Source organism: Ochotona curzoniae, unplaced genomic scaffold, assembly GCF_017591425.1.
Source record: "Ochotona curzoniae isolate NIBS_2020 unplaced genomic scaffold, NIBS_Ocur_1.0 contig_1, whole genome shotgun sequence".
Taxonomy (NCBI): Eukaryota; Metazoa; Chordata; class Mammalia; order Lagomorpha; family Ochotonidae; genus Ochotona; species Ochotona curzoniae.
In genome coordinates this window covers 17,705,575-17,726,041 of record NW_024464918.1, presented here as the reverse complement: position 1 = coordinate 17,726,041, position 20,467 = coordinate 17,705,575, and the positions used below count along the sequence as shown (strand labels likewise).

Sequence of the window (20,467 nt, the reverse complement as noted above, 5' to 3'; positions counted from 1 at the left end):
CTAAAGCACATTAGATCCAGGCCCAGAACAGTAGCCTAGTGGTTAAAGTCCTGGCCTAGCATTCGCTGGGATCCAATATGGGTGCCAATTCTAATCCCGGCAGTCCCCTTCACATCAGCTCCCTGCATGTGTCCTGGGAAAGCAGTTGAAGACAGCCCAAAGCCTTGGGACCCTGCACTTGTGTGGAAGACCCAGAAAAAAGTTCCTGGCTTCTGGCTTCCGATTGGCTCAGCTCTGGCCATTACAGTCACTTGGGGAGTGAATCATCAGACGGAAGATCTTCCTCTCTGTCTCTCCTCCTCTCTGTATATCTGACTTTCCAATGAAAAAACAAATAAATCCAAGAAAAACGCCACATTAGATGCAGCCTTGCCCTAAAGATGTTCACTGTCTGAAGAAGACAGAACTGAACTACTAAATAATAGCCCGTTAGAGGAAGTGTGAAAGTACATTCAGACCTCAGAGGGGAAGGTAATGATTTGTTTCTAGAAGGGCTAGAATCAATACTGGGCTGAGATCTTGAAGGATGTATAGTTTCCCAGATGTGGAGGATGTTTTGAACTGTGTGTGGGTACCAAGACTTGGAAAAGAAATGGTTTGCCATGTACAACAATGTGGAGGTTTGCTTGCACTGTTAGCAATGCGGTCAGAGAAGTGAATGGAGCCAAGAAAGCTTTTCTGCATAGGGCTCTTTACGAGTGAGTCATGCAATAGTGGGAACACTGGTACATTCGCTTCGTTTTCATGCGCTCTTCAAATGTTCTGACAAGTTCCATATTATATATGTCAATAAATATTCACTGGAAAAGAATTTAGGATAAAAGGAAGGCTCTATTTCAGGAGGCAGTTTGCAAACTGGGGAGGTACAGTTCCAAAGGAACAAAGACAGGGGCTGTCTTCGAAAAATGTTCCAGCTCAGATTCCTCCCACTCAGCCTGCTGTGACACAAGGGATGCAAGCTTGTTGGAAAGCATTCAATCCTGATTGGCTGGTTTTTAAAACTAACCATGTTACTGTGAGCAGAGCTGAGTGGCAAAACAGGACTATTTGGAGGCTGTTTACCTTAGAAGTATGCCCAAAGTGGTTCTTTCAGGAACAAACTGGAACTGAGTGCTTATAAAACCTCTAGTCAACAAATGACTGCCCAACTGCATTTTGAAAGTTGGGACCATTCTGCCACTCAGCATCCATCTGCAAGGTTCTATGTTTCCAGGGACTTAAAGCCTAGTCTGCGCCTTCCACTTCTTCTTTGCTTAGTGTTTTCTTCAAAGTTTATTTGAATCTCGGTCTTTTTCCTCCTGGAGTGCTTAATTTTAGCAGGAACAAAGAGAACACTCCAGGATAGTCAGAAACGCTTTTATTGTGCAGAATTTCTCCCGGAATTCAAGGAGACTGCCCTGTTTCTGGGCAGGAGCTGTTTCCTGCCATGCTTTCAGAAACATAGAAAAGTGATTCAAATTAGTATGAAGGAAACTAAATGCCAGGTAGAGGGGAGCCTCAGTCAGTAGCAGGCAGCCAGGAGACTATGTTGCAGTCCCTTGGGTGGGCAGCATGTGCTCTCAGCATCTGTGTCTTAGTTTCCGCTTCCACACCATGGCAAGTGAGGAAAGATGTACAACTTAAAGATGTGGAAAAATGTCAGAGCTACATGAATCTCATTCTTATGCAAATCAGGAAATCAGCATTTCAACTCAGAAGCAATGGCTTGTCTGAGGTCATTCAGACTTTCTTGATCATTTATTCATTCATTTCATTTGGCACGCAGGATTTATTGCATTGGATATGCCAGGCAGTATACTACAAGCAAAGACTGTGTGGTACTTAATAGAATAGACATGATTCCTGCTGTAATGGAGGAGATGAGATTAAACAAATGTACAAAATTTAAACAGAATAGTGAAAGACAGAGATAAGCTGTTAAGGAAACACACAGGGGACTACAACAGAGAATAGCCTAGTAGGACATATACAGAGGGGATACTTAAGCTCAAGCCTGAAGAATGAGAACCAGTCATCCTTTTCAAATGGAATGGAAGAGTTTTCTATGGGAGAACAGCTTGTGCAAAAGCTCCAAGGCAAAAATATTGGGACTGTCTTGGAAAATAAGAAAAAAGGACCAGTCGGAAGCTCAGTCAAAGGCAGGGTGTGCCTTGGAAGTAAACAAGGGAGCGAGGTAGGCAGGGGGCCAGAGCTTGCAGCCTTAGATTTCAAATTGTCCATAATTATTGGCAAAATTTTCATTGCTCTTCATACCACTGTTGGAAAGGGAAGGAATATTCATGCAGAAACTGTTGGCCGTGCATTAGCTTTAAATGTACTGCTCTCAGCATGCTTCAGTGAGACTAGGCATTGAAAGAGCACAAAGAAAAAAATGATTCAGCTTTTCTTTTTTCTGTTTCGCCTTCAACTTTGTTAGTGTTCACAGTTCTGGAAATCAGCCAAGGGCAAGGATCAAGAGTGAATTCGAATACACACGAAATGGATCTGGTTTCTGGTAGTGTCATTTGGTTTTTGAGACCCAAAGCCTCTTGTCTTCTGTGGCCTTACTGAATTGTTAATTTTTTTGTCCTTTCACTTTCTCAGTGGATAGATCCTATCTGGAAGATGGATTTTGCTGATTTAGGGCACCCTGGGGCTGTCATCTGGGGATCTCAGTCAACCTTTCCCTTGATTGACAGGTGTTGCTCAAGTGCATGCATGTGCATTACACCATGCTCGCAGTTCAACTTAGAAAAACCCATTTGCAAGTATGATTTTCACAGGGAAAGAATAGCAAATAAAAAACAAAATATTTTTCTCCCACTCAGCAGAGAGCAGGAATTAAGATAGCTAAAGCCAAGGTCTGGCTTATTGTAATGAATGATTTACTTAATGTTCTTACAGTAATGGCTCATTCATGGACAAACAGAGCTGTAATAGGGCTGTAGGGTTGGGAAAGTGACAGGATCAAAGGGAGGGGAACTTATGGGGCTGAACTCTCCCTAACCTCTTTCTTAGGCTAGTGTCATTGTTTTTATTGGTTCTTCTCTAGTTCCAAAATGCAGCAAAGACATCAGAGTTAGCTAATAGTAGTAGTAGTAACCTATCTACTCATAACTCCACTAGAGTTCTTCATGTATCCTACCTCCTATCCCCAAGTTGGAGATAAATATAGCTTACCCCAATCTTAGTCTGCAGCCTGATTCTTGACCTCAGAACCCAACCCAGAATGTGCCTTTTGATGACCTCAGCTTCAGGTTCAAGTCCTGATTGCTGATCTTACTCCAAACAGAGCTCCTCATCCTAGCTACAGACTAGCCCCTGACCTAACACTCTAAGCTCCACACATGACTAAAACATGGACCCAAGGGTCCATCAACAGGGTTTTCAGTTCTGTGATACAAATACACTTTTTAAAAATAAAATGAAAACATCCACCCTCTAAAAAACAGGGCTCCCCTTACCATCTCATCATAGAGGCCTTGTAACTGTAACTATGGATCAGTTTTAACCAATGTCAACACAGACTATCCACAAGATGTAGGAAAAAAGATATAAGTTCAAGCACATTTCTGTCATTCCACAGCTGCATGTCTGTGGGTTTCTCATCTGCTCAAGGGCTGTTGTTCACACCCCACATACCTTATTGAGTATTCACAAGAGAAAATGGATATGAGAGATCTGAAAATCATATGTGATCTATGAATTATTACTATCTCCCTCAGATTGTCAGCATTCCATCCTTGCTATCCAGTAGCAGAATAACACAGCATAGAAGTGGGGAAACTACAGTTGATGAGCCAAATATAGCCCGATGGTTTTTACTACAAATAAAACTTCACTGCAATACAAACAAATGTCTTTGCCTATTCTTGTGCTATGAGAATAGGACAGGGTCAACAGATTGCAAAAGATAGAACATGACCCACAAAACTTAATATTTGAGCAAATGTTTTTTTAACTCCTGGTTTTAAGGATTAATTCTTTTGTGTTGAAATAACTGTTTAGATTCTGAATGCCCTACTTAACGGTTATGACTTGGTTTTCTGTCTATGAAATGGGGATAATAATTACATCCCTACCTTACTCCACTAGGCTACTGCTGAATGAGTCATTCATGTAAAGCAGAATGCATACATAGTATTTGCAATACAGTGTGTATTCAGTGTTAGCTGTTATTTCACCCAGATACTGCAAGTTCTAATTTATACTGATGGATTCTCATTGGAAAGGATTCCAAGCACAGGTTATGGATTGAGGCAGACCTGAATTCATATCCCAGCTCTGTCACTTAACACATGAATGACTTATGTTAGTTTAATTAATCTTCCTCAACTTCAGCTTCCTCATGCATGGAACAGGAAAAAGAAACTAGAGTATTGTGAGCAGCAAGTGATAAAATGCATGTGAAGTACCTAGAATAGGATTTGGCACATGGTATCTAGTAAACATTTGATAGATGAGATAACTATAACAATAAGAATGGTATTCTTTGGGTAGTGTTAACTTCCCAAATATTTGGAAATTCCAGTGGACTGACAGAATAAGAGGGACAAGATTCTACTTATGACTTCTGAGGCCCCTGATAATAGGCTTTGTTTACTTTGAAGGTTAAAAAAAAAAAACTTTGAAGTTGGTCAAACAGTTCTCTAGTAGGAAGCTTTTCTAGGTCAACAATCCCTCAAGACCAGACACCTTTTAGTAATAATAATATATGTTCTTAATACTGACCTTTTTTTGAGTTGTGACAGGTCAAGGTAAACAGAATATATATTTGTGTCATTAAATTAAATCTCTCTGAAAGATTCCCTTTCCATAATAATACACAGGGCCACTGTGATACCAAGCAGTTTGCCATGCAGAGTAAAGATGCCCTCACTTTGAAGCCATTCGACACCCTAAGGGTTGAGCTATACAATGGAGAATAAATCTTTTCACCTGGTGGGAAGCTGAGGCATCTGGGTAGTGTGGCTGTAACATACTAAGGTAGCCTGGGTTTCACTGAATCCCCAGAGCAAAGCTCTCATTGCCCATTTGCCTATGTGAAAACGGAGTGACCAACAACTCAAGTTTTCTGAGTTGAAGCATGGGAACATATTACAAATCCCCAAATTCATGCACAATAGATGGTCAATTTAACTTGGAAGACTGTAAAAAAGTAACATCATCAAGTTATTTTGTCCATTTTCTACCCAGCTCATATGGGATACAAAATAGTATATATTGTGTGTCAAAAAAGAGAGATTTTCTACTTCCAAGAGAACTTATATCTTGGTTGCAGATGAAAAGATATAGAAAAACAAAACAAACTGAAAATACAAAATAAAAAATGCATCCAGTCAATGTAAAAAATGCTGTAGAAAAAAAAGATGGGATCAATTGTCAAGAATAATATATCACTATGGGAGTTATTTATATTCATTTATTCAATTTTTGATCCACACATGTGCCCAAAATTATATAATCATTGGGAGAATTCTTGCAGTGGCTATGAAAAATCATGAAAGTTTTATGAGTGAAAACTCATCACTTGTCTTATCACTTTAGTCCACAGTGGCTAGTCCACAGGAGACAGGCAACAATGACTGAATTATAACCTCTTACACAGTGCTTGGATGTATAAAACACTTAGGAAATTCTCAACATAATCTTGAATTTTGACCTACAAAATACTAGCAAACAGAAATCTAGAACATATCTTTTGCTCTTATATACGCCACATGCAGCCCTTTTCTGTTAATTTTTGTTTGGCTGCTATTTCCATAAAACAGCTAGTTTGGCTGCCTCCTTTGACCAAGAAGTAGTCCTAAGTAAAGTTATTCTTGAACTGTTTGGAACAGCAAACACAGAAGCCTGGAATAGTGGCAATATCCTAAAGAGGTTGTCCATGAAGTTCTGATATCCAGATTCCTAGAGACATTGCAAATTTATTTCTTCTCTGATGCCTGCATTGTAGTTGGGGCTCCCCCACATCCTTTCAACAAAGTGCTTTTTGTCTCAAATTAACTTTCATTAATTTCTCTTTTTTCAATCAAAGAAATCAAATGAAAAAGTTCGAGTGTCTGATAAAAGCCAATGCTATATACACTTCTCTGGACATGTGAAAGAAAGTAGAATCTTCAGTTTTTAGATACTAGTGGGAAAACATAAGGGGCCTCACAGAGGTGGTGGAATCTGAGGTGAACCATGAAAGAATGAAAAAGAATGAAAGAGGGAGAATATAAGAAGCAGAAGGGCTGAGGCAAGAGTATGAGGATAACCTGAGCCTAAAACTAAGGAACATTCAAGAATCAGTAGCATCTACACTGGAACCCAATGAACTCACTCTATCTGTAGTCTGCTTATGTTAAGTCAGAAGATATGGCCTTCCCTGAATGCGAAATTTTTCAAGTTATCCCACTGAGTCAGAACAATTTCCCTTCCACCGTGTCTCTAATCACTGATTTGCACTATAGGATGTGAGAGTTCGAAGGTCTTAGGAGATCTGCTGCTACTGATCTCGGACCAGGCTCATGTGCTACATATAGCTCTGCAGGAACCTAAGCTGCCTATAAAGGAACATACACCTTTGTCAAACCTTACTCACAGAATGGTATGACCTCATCCCTCCATCTTCACTCCCTCCTTCCTCCCTATGTCCACACAAGCCTTTATTCTCTTTCTCAAGCTTATCAACCTTGTTCCTGGGCGTTCTTCAGAGTCATGGTTCCTTCTGAAATTGTCTCCTAATTCTTTGAAAGGGTTGTTTTTCTGAAGCTCAAATGTCAGCGTCAAAGAAAGTCATCCTGACCATTTTATCTAATTCAGCCCCGCCAGCCCTGCCATTAAATCATCCCATTTTGTTGCTTTTATGACATTCGCCATAAACAAAATGATTTCATTTTCTTATATCTCATTTCTCTTTCTTCTCTAGTTAAGCTCCAAAGCAGTTTATTGCCCAATGTTGTATCTCCCTGACACCAAACTTACTGCCTAACATTTACTACGTGCTCAGTAAACATTTGTTTTTATTTGACTGTGTGAAGAGAGGAATAAGCAGAAGAAATACAAAATGCAGATCTGTATATCTTCACATCCTCCAATGAAGATTTTTCACATCCTCCAATGAAGTTTTATTAGAGACACGTCCCCAAGAAATAAAGAAAAGAGACAGGGGAAGGAGCTTTCTCACAGTCCTAGGTTTTCTTGTTTACATTTACTTCTCTGGAACCACATCAGACACATGAAGAGTTTAGCAGCAGAGACTGATCTGTCAGTCTCTTTTGCTTTTCTCCCTGACCTTGCTTGTACACATCAGCCCAGAAGGTAAATCTAAATTCCATAACCAATGAACCTAATCTTGTATTAATTCTTAGCCTCATATACAATATCACATCTAATTGGCTTTCAGTGTCCAGGAATAAATACCCATGTTTAATGATACACATCCAAATAAGTGAAGGTGGCCTCTCTTTTGGATCATCTTGTGTGACCATTTCCCCACAAAGTCCCGAGGTACACATAAAAAAAGATCTGGGAAACAGAGATATATCCCAAATCAAGACGAATATAACAGCGACACCTGATACAGTATCTTAACTTCTTCAGTACTGCTCTCTGCAGTCTATTCCATATCTAGATCCAATGCTATGCACATTCTCTACCCAAGTTGCACAGGCTTTTCTGGAGTTTCTTTCTAATGTCCCCTTCACTTTCTCACCCCAGTACCTTTGGGTAAAACGATCTTTTTACCTGGTTATAGACACAATATGCCTAACCCTGTACCTGTCATATAGCAAGTATCTAGTATACATTGGCTGTGATGGCAATTATTTTTTAACACTTTATTACTCTTTATTTCCCCTTGGTGTAAAATATAGTGCACTCTTGTATAAAATCTGTCTTGATATGTCTCTCTCTCATGTCATCATGGTATCCTAATTTTCTAGCTATATGAGTTTCAGGTGCCCAATAAATAGTTGTAGAATTCCACATATGAATGATAACATTTTATCTAGTAAATGATAGAAAAGCCCTGAACACATCTTAGAATTCTAAATAAATGTGACATGGTTTAGCAGAATGGGGACAGTTCATTTCTATTATGGTAGTTATTTGCATTCCAACACCCTAGGAGATCCAAAATGCAGGAAAGTAGAGATAGTAGGGCACTGCACTGCCATTGTCCTCTGAATGACAGATACCATTTGATGTCACAGAATTCATGTAAGATGACCACAAACCTCCACCACATTACTCAAGGGGGGTGCATGAATGTCTGAGAGTCCCCTTATCCATAGACAACCTTTATCTCCCTCCTCCAAAACGAAGCTGTCCTGTCACCTCATTATCCACTATTTACAATGAGGATGACACATTTCCAGGGACTGAAGCCAAGAGCCAAGGAGAAACGGTTGGTGTGAGAGATCTTAAATGAAGTGACAATAAAAAAGGAGTTGTTCATACCAGGAGTTCCCTCCCTGGGAGGAAGCTGTCAGGACCAGTGCCCAGGGCTGGAAGATTTATTGATACTAAGTGGATGGTGCCTTAACCAGGAGTGATTATCAAAGAGGACAGGGTGAACCAAGGACGAAATTGAACAGACTGCACTGTACAGTGCATGGGTTTTCCTGCGCTTGCTAGTTCTTGCCCTTGTGCCTCCCCAAGAGGGAATTCCTGGCCTCATTTTTTACTAACTCTAATTGTTGAACAAATTATGCTAAAGAATATCTTGGAAACAGGGAGCTCAGATTCTGACACTGGCAGAGTTCTATGAATATGTTGCGTCTTTTCTCCCTGCCAGGTTTTTACTGTCACTGCTTCTTCCATCTGCACAATGCTTTATGCACATGTCACTGCACCAAAGTCCTTCTCCTAGCCCACCCAGCTTACCTCTCAGTACCAACACTAGCAACTTCCACTTATAGCCTTCTCTGAGGTACCCAAGGGCTGAGGTTAGACATCTCTGATGAATCCTGACTTCACTCCTGCCATAGCACTTGGCTTGAATTGCTATTTCCTGTTAGTCATCAGTGTCTCCCACTGTAAAAGTGACAATTCCTCAGTTAGGGGCTTGCCTAGTGCACCAATACATCTCTGCTGCCAAAACAGATGTGTCACAAGTGTCAGGTTCAGCATTTCCAATGGCAAGTGGATTAGTGGGTGGACAGATAGATAGACAAACAGAATAGATGCACATGTGTATATAGATAAATATGTACATGTAAATAGATAGATAGATAGATAGATAGATAGATAGATAGATAGATAGATATGGTCTTCTCAGGGATAAGAGGCAGATACATCAAAAATACTACCTAACTGTCATGTGTTTATATATATTATATCACATTATACATGATGTAATCAATATCCATTTATCAATACACCATAGTGAAGTAATGTCTCTTTCTCCGGTATTAGGAGAAGATAGTGAGCAATGTGTGATGATTTTCCAGAAACTATATCTGACCTAAAATCCATTGCAACATTGTAGAGGGAGGAGCTGGCATATCACAGATGTGAAGTAATGAGAGTGGTGGTGGTCAGACCTTGCTTTTGCCTCATGTTAAGCCCACGCCTTGTTTCTCCAATTTGTAATGTACCTCATAGGAAGAAAAGAGTTAGCTGCAAAGAAGCATCCATAGTGTAATGTATGTCATTTCACCAGAGCTCAAACAGCAACTGTAATTATTGTTGTCAGAAGGCATTCTATACACCACTGCTCTTTTAAATGGAGGCTACCACACGGTGCCCAACCTACTTTGATTTAATATCAGCTCCATGATTAAGGTAGGCATATATATTAGACATCTACACTTTTAATAGGGTACCTGTACCTTGGGTTTGATATCCAACTACACACCTGACTCCAGCTTTTTCATGTAGACGTTAAGATGCAGCAATGATGGCCTAAACGGTTGGGTTTCTGCCACTCATGTGGGAGATTTGGGTTGGGGGTCTCAGCTTCCAGCTTTTTCAGTCTGGTCACTGTGGGCTTCTGAGGAGTGAACAATGGATGATAGTATTCTGTCTTTCTTGCTATCTCTCATTCTCTAACTCTCAAGGAGAATTTTACTTTTAAGCATTCTGATTTTGCCTTTTCTAGATTTTAAAAATTAATTTGTAAGAGAAAAGATTTCATGAATTTCATGGATACAAGTTCAATAATACTTTCCTGTCTTTCTTCCTGTCTCCTTCCTTCCTTTCTTTCCTTTTGTTACCTTTCAATTATCAGCATGACAAGAGTCTGAGGTTAGACCCATACACAGAATCCTGTATGTTTCTGAGTGGTCCCAATCCTGTCCTGTTTGCCATGTGGTTCACCCCAACCCCCTTTGTGATTCAGATCATCTCACTGAATCCCTACCATGCAACCAATTCACATGCAAGTTAAGAAACATATCTCAAGTAAAACTTGAGGCTCTGTATCTAGATTTAGCCTTGGGATGTTGGTAGAGTAGAATCTGAACTCAGAGCATCACCTGCTTGCTGAGAACAAAAAGTACAACTGGAGGTCTACCAGTTAGACCAGCAAACAACAGAAGTACTGTTAAAATGGTAAAACTTTTAAAACTAAATAGGCTAGAATCTACAATTTTGCAGTCTAAAAGCATGCTAAACATCATGGACTTCAAACCCTAATTTCACAGGTAGGCAAACTGAGGCCCAGCTAAGTGTGGGATTTGATCAAGTTTACTTGAGAACTCTATGGTGATTAAACTGAAAAAAGAATCCTGCAGTCTCTCTGGAACCTAAATCCAGTACTTTTTCTAAAGAACTATCTGATCTCTTCTGTTTGAATATTTATTGTGACAGATAAAGAAATGTGTTACAATTAATAATTATATTTCTCAACATTTAAGCAACAACTACCTTCTCCAGAGGTCTGGGGCCCACAGAAACTGTTTCTTAGTTTCTTTCTCATTGTTCAGATTTGGCTAAATGAGGAGGTTAAAGGTCGGATGATAAAAAATTCTAGCAGACAAGGGATCACTAAGGTAAATCCAATAAAACACTCACTCAGTTTGAGGGAATAAAACCATTTAAGAGGGTCTGGCATGGTAGTCTAGTGGCTGAATCCTTGCCTTGAATATACCAAGATCCCATATGGGTACCGGTTGGCTTCCCGGCTATACCACCTCCCTTCCAGCTCCCTGCTTGTGGTCTAGGAGAGCAGTGGAGGATGCCTCAAAACCTTGGGGCCCTGCATCCACATGGGAGACTCAGAAGAGGTTCCGGGATCCTGGCTTCAGATCAGCTCAGCTAAGGCAGTTGCAGCACTTGGGAAGTGAACTAGTGGACGGAAGATCTTTCTCTCTGCCTCTTCTTCTCTCTGAAGATCTGACTTTCCAATGGAAAAAAAATGAATGTTTTAAAAATTTTTAAGAAAAGAAAAATTTGCAGAATAAAAAATAGAGAGGTAATTTGAAAGAGAAAATCATCTTGATCTTCTATGTGTTTGTGATTAGATCATGTCTACCTGTTCCCATTTCTCCCTTTTTTCCACCCTTTTTCTCCCTATATTTTCTAAAGTCCTAGTCACAAACACACCATCCTTGAGGGCCCAAGAGGCTCACCTAAACATGTAGAACTGAATAGATGAGGGAATAGATCTGGAATGATAAATTTATATCCAACAGGATGCTATTCCATTGCTGCCAAGGTATAGAAGAGATTCTAAAAATACCATGGAGAGCATATTACGATATTTTAATGGGGTTTGTGTGCTCCCCATATGCACTTTTCCTTGTAAGATGGATTGTACATTTTAACAAATCTATATTTAACTTGGGAAGAATAATTTACCATGTATGCTACCTGGTAGTGAAATTCCTATTTCTGAAAAATCTTGATTCCAGTAATTACAATAGACATTTAAAGACAGTGCTTATTGTGGCTGTGAATAGATATGATGTCCTCATTAGGAAGAAAGAGAAAATAGTGCAGGTAGTGAAGAATAAGTAGCTGCTGTTGAAGACAGACACTTTGCAGACAGAAGAGCAGGATGTCCAGGGTGACCCAACAGTCAGCTTCTCTTCATTCTCTCTGAATGTAAGAAAGCATTTGTAAGATATTTATTAGGCATCTACCACATCCCAGGATTCCTCATGGCTTTGAGAGTTCACATTTCACCAAAGTGGCAATGATGATTAAAGTATGAGAAAGAAGACAGGGTAGAAAGGTGGGGTCATTATTTAGAAGAGTTGATGAGTTAGACCTACTCAAGGATGTAAGTTCTGTGCTCAGACCTAACTACTGAAAAGGAATGATCTTCACAAAGATGTAAAAGTGGGGCACTGAAAGCAAGAAGGGATCAGCCAGTGCAGTCTTCCAGACAGAATGAGCTCAGAGCCTCAAGGCTTGATATAGGGCAGCATGGCCAGAGCAGGCAGCAAGGAGCATGTGTAAGGGAGGTGAGGTCAGTGGGGCAGGAAATTCAGTTCTGGGTCATGGTCAGATACTAGAAGATTTCTCCTGGGAAAATGACAGTGCTTTCTAGATACTTTTCCAAGAGAAAGGTAAACAATGTGCTTTTGCTGTTTCTGTTTTTATTCCTTTGAATCATCCGGCTTCTAAGTAGAATGGCTTTTCTCACTGCAAACCAAATGTCATAAAACTCTTTGCTAATAGTCCCACCTTTAGACAGGCAAGTTACCACTTTCAGATGAAGAACAGATATCCCATGAGGTTGTGGTTCCAAAAGTAATCTACCCATTGCCTAAGCCAGCATCCCAGGAAGCAGTGAGCATCCTTAACGGAAAGTACACAAGCAGATTATTAACGAGCTCCTTCCAGCTTTCCTAAAACACTGTGTCCATTTTTAGGAGGAGCTGGAAGGGTGATTTAGGCAGTCCAGTTGTGATCTTTAGGAGACAGTGATTTTTCAAGCTCTGTCCTTAGGAATGGACAGAGCTGAGACTCATGGCAGACAGTTGGCGCCAAGGATATTACATTCTTCAGTGCAACATGGCCCGGTGGATATTCAAACCTTAAAAATGTCCACCCAAAAAGGACCCTGAGAACAAAAAGATTTGGCAAAATATGAGATGGAGTTGAAGAGGAATCCTCATCATCTTAACAGAGCTAGCATGCAGTATTAAAAAGTGAGATGAGGATGGGGTGTACAATGCTTCCCAAATATGTTTTATCAACAAAAAGCATTTGTTTCTGCATTTTTAAAAACAGATTTTCACCTGAGGGTTTGTCTCCTGAATAAATCTAGACTGTGAACTCTGATTTAAAAATGAAGTTTAGGAACTAGATGACCTAGGGTTTTATCCCTTATACTTATTAACATTAAATTACACTGATCAGTATAATCAACCATGAAGCAAGATTGGAAATCACATTTGAACTCTACAAAATGGATCCTAGGAGAATATTCACACCACTATGCTTTAACTATGTCTGATACACTGGGAGACCTGAAAAATCAGCAAGCAAGATATACAAGCACAAAATGAACATCTGCAGAAAAAAAGTAGGCTGAGAGCTTAGGGCTAGCTGGGAAAATAAACACTTGTTTTCTTAAACATGTTTCAGCAGCAATCTGAAGCAGGAATCTTTTTGCCTACAGCATGTTTTTACCTGTTGAAGCAATGCACAATGTAATGGAAAGAGTGTTAAAGTCAAGACATCTGCCCAAGTCAGATATGTACAAGCTGTGTAATCTTGAACAAATCAGTCACTTCATTAGTCTTGAGTTTTATCATCTAAAAATGATCCACTAAGAAGAATCATTTCCAGTTATATTCATATTTTTGCTAAAGATAGGATTTCACTCTTTTATGGCTGAACAATATCCAGTCATCTGATGAATATTAGTTTTGATTTCATATCTTGTCAACCAATCTCAAATAGACAAATATTTGTTTTCTCTGATATGTAGTAATTACACAGAATACAAAATTGTATAGGGATGAAATGGTCACTTTGGGATATGATTGTACTTTTAGCCCATGTTTACCTGCAGTGAAAATGTGGCATTCCTATTTTTATACTTGCTGAATATTGCAATTAATGGCAAATTAAGCAAAAGGATATAGAGTGAACTAAAATTATGTTTTTTCAAAAGTTGATGAAGAGAGAGAATGTTGGTGGTGGGGCAGGAGCAGGAGAGTAAGGGAAACGTGATTGCCTTCTTGGAACTGTACCTTTGCAACATAAAAAAATCTGTTTTATTTATATTAATAAAAACATTTTAAGGGACACAGTAATTCCTTTTTTACCTTAAAAAATGATCGTAGAGACAAAGTGAGACAATGCATGGAAACACTTGGTATATATGACTACCATAATTAATAATCTTGGTAGTAGATAGATGGGAAGGAACAGACGAATGCACAGGTGGGATGGACAGAATAGGTGGACTGGTTAGACGGATGAGATAAAAGAATGGATGTGTACAAGGATCAATGGATGGATTCAAGCATTCTTGGATGGATGGTTTGGTTGGTTAGATAGGTGTATGGCTAAATAATGGATGGATGGATGGGTGTAGGGTTGGATGAATAAAATAGTAAATTTATTTTGTAACAAACTGACAGTTTATTCTATTCAGTAATCTTTCTCTTCTCTTCTAGTCTGCTCCCAGTTCTCCAAAGGAGTCTATGCCATCTTTGGGTTTTATGAACGGAGGACTGTCAACATGCTGACCTCCTTCTGTGGGGCCCTCCACGTCTGCTTCATTACACCTAGCTTTCCTGTTGACACATCCAATCAGTTTGTCCTTCAGCTGCGCCCTGAACTGCAGGATGCCCTCATCAGCATCATTGACCACTACAAATGGCAGAAATTTGTCTACATTTATGATGCAGACCGGGGTAAGCCATGGTTAGAGATACTGTTGATGAATAAAGAAAAAGTATCAGCAGGGAGTATGATATCTTTATGTTGAAAAAACATGGAGAAATTATTTTTTAAGTTATTTATTTCTGTGAACCAATTTCTTGGTAATTAATTCCCAACTCACAATGTGGAAACACACCCTTTGAGAGAGTAAACTTCTTAATACACCATGCCATTCGATAGCCACCATGCTTCCATGGCTCCTAAATCCAGACTGAGTATCCAAAGATCTCACTTGAATAACTCACTGCTCAAAGCTTAGTTTTTTTCTCTTTTAAATTAATTAATTTATTTATGATACAGTTCTAAAGGCTCTGGGATTTCCCCCTTCTCCCTACTGATTTGCCCTATTTTATTGCAATAATATGGTCCTTCAGAAAGCAGTCATAAGTCCATCGATCTGCTATTTTAAGTGTATCCTGACATTGTAGATATGGAGAATGGCAGAGTCCAGTATTCTATTTTCAAGATATTTAGCAGTTTCATTGGGAGTCTGTCTTTCATTTAGAAGTAGAGATGCATACTTCATTTTATCTTATTCATCTCAATATGACAGTTTCTATTATATAGTTCCTCTAGATGACTATATATTTCTTCCCATATCCACACCAGCAGATGTTAGTAAAATTCTCAATGTAGGACAATCTCACTGGAGTTAGGTGCAATCTCAACATAGTGTTCATTTGTATTTCCGATAGTTAGGGAGCCTGAGCATTTTTTCATATGTCTGTTAGCCATTTGAATTTGTTCTTTGGCTTGGCTATTAAGAATATAGTCTGCCTGTATCTCTCACTCTCTCTTTCTCTTTCTGCCTCTAAAATATATTAAAGAAATTAACAAGTAGGCATTTGCTCTAGCAGTTAAGATATCAATTTCCCAAATCAAAGTGCCTGTATTCAACACCTGACTCTGATCCTAATTCCAGCTTCCTACTAGTAAAACCCCTGAGAGGCAGCCAGGAAGACTCAACTAGTTACCTCCCTGCTAGCTTTTGTTTGAAAGCTGGACTGAGTTCGCACTTTCCAGTTTCATCCTAGCCCCATCACAAACACTGTGGGCAATTGGGAAATGAACCAGTATATAGCATATGTCTCTCTCTCTCTCTTTCTCCCTCTCCCCTGCCTCTGTCATCCTTGTCCTATAATAAATTAGTACAACTTAAACACAGAAAAACAGAGAACTCAGACTTTGGAGTCAACTTGAACATAAATTCTAGACTCTCTTCTCTCTAGGTGTTTGAGTACACTCTATACCTCTGCTTCATTTTTGTAACAGAGCTATAATACACATGCTTTAGTTTAAAATAACCTCTATGTCACATAGGTGTCACGAAGATTAAATGGCTAAAAGGTATTTGTTCAGTATAGTAGTACAGTAAGTACATGAAGTTCTTAATATATGTTCACTGCTATCATATTCATCATCACTACCATCACTATCATCATCATCATCCCTCTCAGGATTTTCTGCCTCTTTTGAATTTTACATCATATTTTCCAAATGTCTCAATTTTTCTTCTCTGCATTTTTACTCATGCCAGCCCCATTTTCCAGAATGCATTTCCTTTCTCAAATCTACATATGCAAATTCTTATTCTCTTCTACAATCTGCTCAAATACCACCCTCTCCTACCCTAATCCTCTAGATGCAAATTCGTTTTCTTTTCTAGGATCTGTAGTGTTTGCCTTGTATTATCCTATTCTCCTTTTGTATACTAAATAATCAAGTAAGAATCTGGTCATTATAAGTGGAAATAAATAAATGGGTCACGCAAGCCCTGCATACTGAAGCAAAGTAGTATTCCACTGACATGGTTGCATGTAGGGACTCTTACAAGATTTTGAATAGGGGAAAAAAAAAGTGAGTGAAAATGGCTTTTCAAGACAAATGCCTGTAGTGATAACAGTTAACATTATTAACTATACATCTACTAAAAGAATAGGATGCCAATATATAAGAAACTCAAAAATAGTAAAACAATCCAGTTAAAAAGGAGCTAAGAATAAAAAATGGCATTTTTTGGTGGATGATATACAAATGACCGATAGACACGTGAAAAGGTGCTCAAACTCAGCAAACACCGAGGAAATCCAAATAAAAACCACAATACACTTCTACCTCACCCCAGTTAGAATATCTATACCCAAAAATCCAAAAACAACAAAAGCTGACAAGGATGTAGAGAAAAATGTATGCTAATATGCTGTTGGTGGGAATACAAACTAGTGCGATTATTATAGAGATAATATAGATTCTTCAGAACTCTGACCATGGATTTAACAACAAATGACCCACCTATCCTACTCCTCAATGACCCATCTATCCCACACTTCTGAATGTATCCAAAAGAAATGAATCAGCAGCTTAATTCACAGTAGCTAAAATACATAATCCACACAGATGTCCATCAACTGATGATAGGTTAAGCAAAACATATATATACATATACACACACGTGTATGCACACATACACATTATGGAATACAACAGAGCCATGAGAAAAATGAAATCCTGACACGACAAAATGCATATAAATAGAGATCATTAAGTAAAATAAGCTAACCCAAAAGGACAAATATAATGTTTTTTCTGATTTGTGGTAGCTAATATACAGTATAAAAATGTAATGTATATGAATGAAACTGATAACCATAAGATTTGATTATTTATAACCCCTGTCTATGCTCCTGAAAAACAGGGGTCTTTTCCACATTGCATTGGTTGGATTTGTTTAGCACGGGATTAAGTTCATTTTTAAGAAATATACTGAAAATTTTATTATAAAAATTTAAATAAAACAGAAAAAAGGAGAAGAGTCGGGGGAGGGAGAGGAAAGGTAGAAAATATCATTACATTATTAAAATTGTACATATGAGAATACATAAAATCTATTCTCTTTATGTAAACAAATACATTTTTTTAAAAACCTTTCCTGTGTATCAGAGATTACTACTTAATCCTGATGACCGAATCTGGTAAGGTAGACATTATTTCCATACTCACTATATCTCTGAAGAAATGAATGTCTGCAAATTCATCTATTTAAAGTCATTTTGCAAGTGTGTACAGTATAAGTCTCAGATTATGCTTTTAATCACCAATTCTACCGCCTACTCTGTTCTGAGAACAGAAACACAAGAGGGACCAAGTGCCAGCCTTCACAAAGCTCAGAGTTGCAGTCAGAGAATGCTGGAGCTGAGCTGAGTGGAGGAGTAGGCCTGAAGCTTGACAGGGCAGGTCAGTGCTCACTGGAAGTGGTTGGTGCCTCTGTGTGTCCTGATTGGCTTTCTCTGTCTTAATCTTTCAACCCCCAGGCTTGTCCGTTCTGCAGAAAGTCCTGGACACAGCTGCCGAGAAGAACTGGCAGGTGACAGCAGTCAACATTTTGACAACCACGGAGGAGGGCTACCGAATGCTCTTTCAAGACCTGGAGAAGAAAAAGGAACGGCTGGTGGTGGTGGACTGTGAATCAGAGCGCCTCAATGCTATCTTGGGCCAGGTAGTGAAGTGAGCAAGGGCTCCTCTTGGTTAGGGGGGACATTCAGGGAAAGCTGTATATAGTTTTGCCTTGGGAGTTGGTTCTAAGGAGGGCTATACAGAGAGTTTCTGATGCAATGAGACTAACTTCCTTCTGTATCACATTGTGAAATTTTATGAAATAGCACAGACAAGGGGAGACTTGACCAGGGGCTTTAAATGATTCTAGAACAGGAAAACCAACATCTTGCCTCCACTGTTTCCCTTATTGCTGGAGTAATAAATTACATTGTATGTTAGTAGCACATCAGGAACACAGGACTGCAGAACCAAATTCCTGGGTTCTATTCCTGGCTGTGCTACTCCCTGATAATAATGCCTGCCACCCCAACCCTTTGGTCCACTAACCTGTGTCCAAGGAAGTAGCAAACACCTCTGTTACTACTGTTTCCTTCAGCAGACTGTTGTTGTCTCTGAGCAATCTTGTACTTGCTAAGAATAGATCCTGTCACTTCCATAATTTTTACCCGGAGGTCTGTAAACTACAGCTCCTGGGGTTTTCAGAACGAAAACACGTGCCCACCTCAGAATCAGTAAGACTTTTTTAATGCCATTTGTGTATTTCAGCGAGCAAGGAAGTAACTTTTACAATCATTTTTTTAACAGCACTATATAATAAAAGGTGGTGGTTTTAGGTACTTGACAACATGACAAATCCTGCTAATGGCCCTCAAGTCCCCGGGGTACCCACAGGGAATCTCAGCATCAGCTCTGCAATCACTCAGAAGCTTCAGCCACAGAACAAGGAGAGATTTTGAAATTTCTATCATCGTTAAGGCATTAACTATATGTGTTCTACTTGAAGAAATCAGGAAAAAAAATGCTTCTATTGAGTCGAAACTTTGTAGGCTGAAGTTAGAGATTTGAGTTCAGGCATTAGGGCAGTGGACAAAAAGCAAAGAATTTGGAACCCTGACTGCTGGAGTTGAAATCCCAATTCTAGCACTTAACCAGCTTTGTGATACTGGATAAGGTTTTTACTATTATTATACCTCAGTTTCCTGCATTGCAACATGGGCATCATCATTACTGCCATTATTCAAGGGCTTTTGTGAGAATTTTTAAAAATAAGTACATGACAAAGCCTTAGAACTCATGCAACATTAAGTGATACATGTGAACGTTTGCCTATTTTTTGTTGTTCATAGTGCCAACTAATACAGGCCTCCTGAGTCACTTCCCTCTTTGAACATAAGTGTATTCATCCGTAAAATAGGAAAGTCAGTCCTTGTTCTACAAAACTGACAGAAAAATGAGAAGAGATAGGAGGAAGAGAAAAGTTCTGCATGACAATGAGATGCTTGCCTTATATTGTGGTATGGTACCGTCAATAGTCACTGCTACAATTTTTCGAGTGCTTGTTGTATACCAGACACTGTACAAAGTCCTTACCAGGCATAATCCCATTTCATCTTCACATCAGCTCAATAAAACAGCATATACCAATTCAGTTAATAAATGAGGAATTGTACCTGTCCACAGTCTCATAGGTAACATAATTAAGTCAAACCAGTTTGATCAGGCTAAGCAGTCCAATTTCTTAAAATGCAACTTTCTGCCTCTACTATCCATCACCACCTCTTCTGTCAAATGGTAAATTTATTTTCTTAGGAAGTGATTTGGTTGTACAGATGTCTTAGACTGTGGTAAATCGACATTATGTGTGTGCATGTGTGTGTTTCATTTTTGTATGCTGAAAAGAGCAAAGAGATGACAGGACCTTGGAGATCACTTGACTTACTGCTTATGTACACATTCTGCAGAAGAGATAGCTGACAGTCAGACTGACAATGATTTGCCTTGGGCTCAGACAATTAGTGACAGTGATTACTCTATAATCTTAATCAGATTTACAATCTGACGCTCCTAACATCAACATTTAACATTCCAATAATTAGGATCTTTTCAGCCTAATACAAAATGTTCTGTCCAGCCTAGGGAAGCAAACAGTGACTCCAAATTCCAAGTAAAGCATTAATTGCTTCTCCCTGTGATCAGCACTCCAAACAGAATATAAACTCTGGCCGCTGGATATTCACAATACCTTGAATGATACCTGACACCTACTAACTTTTCAATAAATGTTTTTTGAGTGAATTGAAACAATAAGCAGTCAATGAAA

The 20,467-nt window shown here is 39.0% G+C and overlaps 1 protein-coding gene across 6 annotated transcripts in view; it reads left to right on the top strand.

Annotated features, from left to right (window-relative positions):
* Positions 1–20,467, top strand: part of GRIA1 (glutamate ionotropic receptor AMPA type subunit 1) — a 277,008-nt gene that overhangs the window by 126,806 nt on the left and 129,735 nt on the right. For 3 of the 6 annotated variants that reach the window (XM_040993959.1, XM_040994108.1, XM_040994036.1), the window contains exons 3-4: positions 14,544–14,783; positions 18,123–18,307. In XM_040993959.1, coding sequence (XP_040849893.1) covers positions 14,544–14,783; positions 18,123–18,307 — 425 coding nt within the window. Of the gene's footprint in view, positions 1–7,911; positions 7,925–14,543; positions 14,784–18,122; positions 18,308–20,467 lie in introns of those variants that run through there. The other 3 variants (XM_040994154.1, XM_040994195.1, XM_040994264.1) reach the window with 2 other exon arrangements.